Consider the following 5,000-nt stretch of genomic DNA (forward strand, 5'->3'; position numbering starts at 1 on the left):
TACTCTTCACCACTGATCAGAAGTACTCTATCTATGGGATACAGCCTTACTCTTCACCACTGATCAGAAGTACTCTATCTATGGGATACAGCCTTACTCTTCACCACTGATCAGAAGTACTCTATCTATGGGATACAGCCTTACTCTTCACCACTGATCAGAAGTACTCTATCTATGGGATACAGCCTTACTCTTCACCACTGATCAGAAGTACTCTATCTATGGGATACAGCCTTACTCTTCACCACTGATCAGAAGTACTCTATCTATGGGATACAGCCTTACTCTTCACCACTGATCAGAAGTACTCTATCTATGGGATACAGCCTTACTCTTCACCACTGATCAGAAGTACTCTATCTATGGGATACAGCCTTACTCTTCACCACTGATCAGAAGTACTCTATCTATGGGATACAGCCTTACTCTTCACCACTGATCAGAAGTACTCTATCTATGGGATACAGCCTTACTATTCACCACTGAACTGCTCTACCGCCAACTTAAGGCACAGTCTGTGATTGATGTACGGTACATATTTCATCTTTCAAATCGATCAATGCAGTCCTTAGAACTTTACATGTAGAATGATTTCTTCCCCTAGTACCAGCTCTGCTCCCCTTTGGGACGTCACTAGGTGAGGCTAATGCGGTGGAAGCAGTGTACTTGTCTTGGCCTCGAGGGAGCAGTTGTCAGGCTGTAGCAGGTAAGTACGTGTGTGTGTGTGTGTGTGTGTGTGTGTGTGTGTGTGTGTGTGTGTGTGTGTGTCTGTGAGAGATAGAGAGAGAGAGAGTGTGTGTAGAAGCATACCATTCTTGGCCTTGCAGGAGCGGTTGTCAGGCTGCAGCAGGTACCCCTCCACACAGGAGCACGCGTAGGAGCCCTCTGTGTTGGTGCACGTCTGACTGCACGTGCCATACAGCGTGCACTCATCAAAGTCTGACCAATCACACACAGGGTCAAAGGTCAGCAAGACAGGAGAGAACACATGACATCATCCACATCACACACAAGATCATCCAAAGTCTTTTCGCCACACACAGACGGTTTCCATTACAGACATTGAATACTTCATAAACATTTTTGTACAAAACTAAATTCACTGAACGATGTCTCACACATACACATATAAATACACAGTATTATGAATATCTGCACTGTGTACATTCTACATATGTATACTAATACATATACATTATTGTTTTCTGTAAGTAAAAAGCTATATATTCTGAGAGCTTGTACCTTGAATGCGAAGAGCTTTCACTCTCTGTCTGAAACACACTACCTTCACTACCTACATTTTATATTTGAAAAAGGTTTTGTTGTTTATTTTTTGTACATATATATACAACACATTTAGTCATACACTTCCCAAGACGAATGGGTCCTTAGATTAAAAAAGAAACTGTGAGTGATTGTTGTGTGTTCACCGGTGTGAAGTGATGTAACGCTCCATTAATAGTACAACACAAAAGAGATTAACAGCAGACTTGACTAGGCTCAGTGAGAGAATCATTAAGCTCTTGATCATTTCACCGTGCAATTATCTTTGCTGATGAGGTACCACCATGGTGTTTCCACACCATTCTCCTTCTTCCAGGTACTCAAAGGCACCCAGAAATACAGAGTTGCACAAGGCACTGCTTAAGAGACGGTGCTGAGACCTTGATATTCATATTCAGTCTATTCCTTCAGCCGTGAAGCCGTGAATGGTCTTAATCTTTCTTTTATAAGGCGAGAGAACATACCGTCCTTACATTAAAACTGGACTCGCCAGAATTTTGTGTGTACCAGAGAACCAGCCCAGACAGCAAGCAAACGGCTCTGGGAAGAGAATCGGCTGTGACGTGGTCCAGATCTCGTCCGTCTGTTATCCGGAAAAGGTTGCGCTGTGGCCCCAAATTCCTCCAAACAAACCCCCCAGCAGGAGGCTGGCGCATCTTCCCATGGACGCAGTGAGGAATGCTCCGACCCCCCTGTGCTTTCCTGGCTGATGGATCTAACTGCTTGGTTGGTGTTGGTTGATTGTGACCTGCCTTACACCCCACCACCCAGGCAACAACTAAAGCTTTCAGCGGCAGGGAGGCTGTAGCCCAGGAGAGCTCTCACGTCTAATATACGGTGCCCTGGCAGGAGTAATAGGAACAGGAGTTACATCTGTGCCTCTTTGTGCCAGCTAAAGATGGCAACACACAGCAATGCAGAGGTCATCAGTAATCAAGTATGTGTGTGTGTGTACGTGTGAGCGTGTGTGCTTCTCACAAGGAGCAGCAATTCAGAGTTTACACATACACACACAAACACACACAGTGCCAGACACATTGTGCTGCTGTAATAAGCTGCCATCCCCTGATGAAGAGGCTCTGGTGTGTGTGTGTGTGTGTATGTGAGTGTGTGTGCTTATGCTCCGGAGTCACCTTGAGTTACAGCAGCACAGGCCAGACAACAAAAGGAGAGACCTCACATAAAAAAGTCTGTATGGGGCTCATGGATATTTTGAGTGTGTGTGTGTATGGTGGGGGGGTTAGAGTGTGTTATAGACATCTACAGTATTCTGTGTCTGTGTGAGAACTAAACAGATGATCAGAGTGTGTTTCCCAGCATGTGTCTGTTGGAGTCATGGCTATATGAAGCTGTGTGTGTGTGTGTGTGTGTGTGTGTGTGCACGTCCGTTCCACACCTTTGCATGTCTTTCCGTCCTCGCTGATCTCATATCCCACCTTGCAGTAGCACAAAGCACCGGTTCTGGTCATGGCACAGCTATCTGGACACGCAGTGCAGTTTTGCTCTGGGAAGAAAGATGAGGATCAGTCATTAGAGTTAAGTGTTCAACTGAATGCATGGTGAGTGAGTGAGTGAGTGAGTGAGTGTGTGTGTGTGTGTGTGTGTGTGTGTGTGTGTGTGTGTGTGTGCGTGTGTGCGTGTCTGTGTGTGTCTGTGTGTGTGTGTGTGTGTGTGTGTGTCTGTGTGTCTGTGTGTCTGTGTGTCTGTGTGTCTGTCTGTTTGTGTGTGCAAGTACAGGCACAGAAATACACATGTTCTGAGGAAAACCTATGCAGAAATATTGACCTGTCTCAGTGTATGTGTGTGTGTGTTGGCGATCGATAGACTGTGTTTGTGTGTAAGCACATCTGTGTAAACACGCGTGTGTGTGTGTGTGTGTGTGTGTAGTGTGTGTGTATGTGTGTGTGTGTGTATGTGTGTGTGTGTGTGTGTGTGTGTGTATGTGTGTGAGTGTGTGTGTGTGCCTGTAAGGGCACATCTGCACCGACTCCCTCATTAACACACGTAAAGCCTACTCAGTCGATTATACATTTTCAAAACAGGCAAAGAATCAATACGAACACCTGAACTAGCACTGAGGACAGCCACAGTCATGGAAATTCTGCTATTCATCTGGGACACCTTTACTAAGCTCTGCTATAATTATGGGTCTCTTTGCTCTGCAGAGCCTCTGCTCACCTTTTGACCCAGACCCATGGGCATCGCCTTGGGCATCTAAGAGCAGGAAAGGCTAGGGATTGACATGGGGCCTCCAGGCCTTTCTCTCTCAGTAGGTTCTACGTTGGCCCCAGGCAATCAACATGCTACATTAAGCCACCCTGATTAAATGCTAACTGCTTTGCAATTGAATGATTAAGAACCTCTCAACTGGGGACTTTTGGGACCTCTCTATCCCTCTCTCTATCCTCCTCTACCTGCATCTATTGGTTGGTCCCCTCTAGCAGACAGGTGAAAAAAACACTGTCTTTTATTTGTTTATAAAGCCTTAGTGGGAAAACTGCCTAATTATCCCATGTCACTTTTAAAATTAAAATCCATAACACACGGTCACATAAATGGAACCGTGTTCAAGAGGACTTGAAACTAACCCAGCATTTGTCTTTCAGATGCTAAGGATGTGCCTCAGTGCTGTTGTTTTAAATAATTCTGATTTTATTTTTTATTTTCTTATACTTAGGGCTTGATTTACTAACAGGATTGCGCCCATTTCAGGCGTAAAATAGCGGTCGTAAACATAAAACGGTATTTACTAAGGGGGCGCATTTGAGTAAAGCCGCATATTAACGCTTTGTGGGTGTGGAAGGGGCGAGCGCACGTCTCTAATTTGCGGGATAATTCTCTGCCTCATAAAAGCACGTCTTAACCAGGAAGCGCATTTCAATTGAGTCTGAAAACGTTGATATGGCAGCAGTTATAAGAGCAAGGCGAAGACATAGACAGAGACAGCGCACAGAAATATTTTTTTCAACTCGTATAACACTTTTTCAGTTAAGCGAACCACAAATCATTAGACGGTACAGGTTAACCAGCCACGCAATACTTCAATTACTGAACCAGATCAGAGACGACATCGAACCCTCCAACCGGAGATCACATTCCATTCCATCAGTTGTTAAACTCCGGACAACATTGCAAATATTGGCATCGGATCATTTCAAACAGTTATAGCATCAGCAGTTGGTATATCTCAGCCTTCACTCAGCCAAATATTCACCCAGGTACTCGACACATTGCTACGGCGCACTGGTCAATACATTTCCCCACTGACATAGCTGAAATTAGAGACATCAAACAGGACTTTTTTTGAAATCGCAAACTTTCAGAACGTAATTGGAACCATTGATTGCACCCACGTCCATATATATTGTAGTGAACCCATGTCCCTTGTAGAAATTATTAATCTCGCCATGTACACATCTATATTGTTATAATAGACAGTTTATGCATTAATGCCACCAATAGCAAATTCTTTATAATCGTGTTCTTTTAAACATCTCGCTGTAGGTGATGGCAGGCAGAACAACAATATAGCAGCGCACAAATTGAATCAGGTTCAGTGATTGAGCGAACGTGAACCAATATAACTATCTCCTCTTCGCTGAACGTTCATTTTCTCTTCTTAAATAAATACCACGGAAAATGCGCAAAGACACTGTGCGTTAATGTGCGACCGCAGATTAAGCTGCGGTCGCAATCTTAGTAAATCAGGTCCTATA

The 5,000-nt window shown here is 44.3% G+C and overlaps 1 protein-coding gene across 1 annotated transcript in view; it reads right to left on the bottom strand.

Annotated features, from left to right (window-relative positions):
- The window catches only part of LOC308371278 (low-density lipoprotein receptor-related protein 1-like), a gene marked incomplete at its 3' end in the record, with an annotated part of 88,665 nt that overhangs the window by 23,538 nt on the left and 60,127 nt on the right, over window positions 1-5,000 (bottom strand). Inside the window, exons 4-5 of the mRNA XM_080846123.1 lie at window positions 2,681-2,788; window positions 811-939 (exon numbers count right to left, since the gene is read on the bottom strand). Of these exons, the coding sequence (XP_080702249.1) occupies window positions 811-939; window positions 2,681-2,788 (237 nt within the window). The remainder of the gene's footprint in view (window positions 1-810; window positions 940-2,680; window positions 2,789-5,000) is intronic.

The sequence above is a fragment of the Sprattus sprattus genome, assembly GCF_963457725.1.
Source record: "Sprattus sprattus genome assembly, chromosome: 10".
Classification (NCBI taxonomy): domain Eukaryota; kingdom Metazoa; phylum Chordata; class Actinopteri; order Clupeiformes; family Clupeidae; genus Sprattus; species Sprattus sprattus.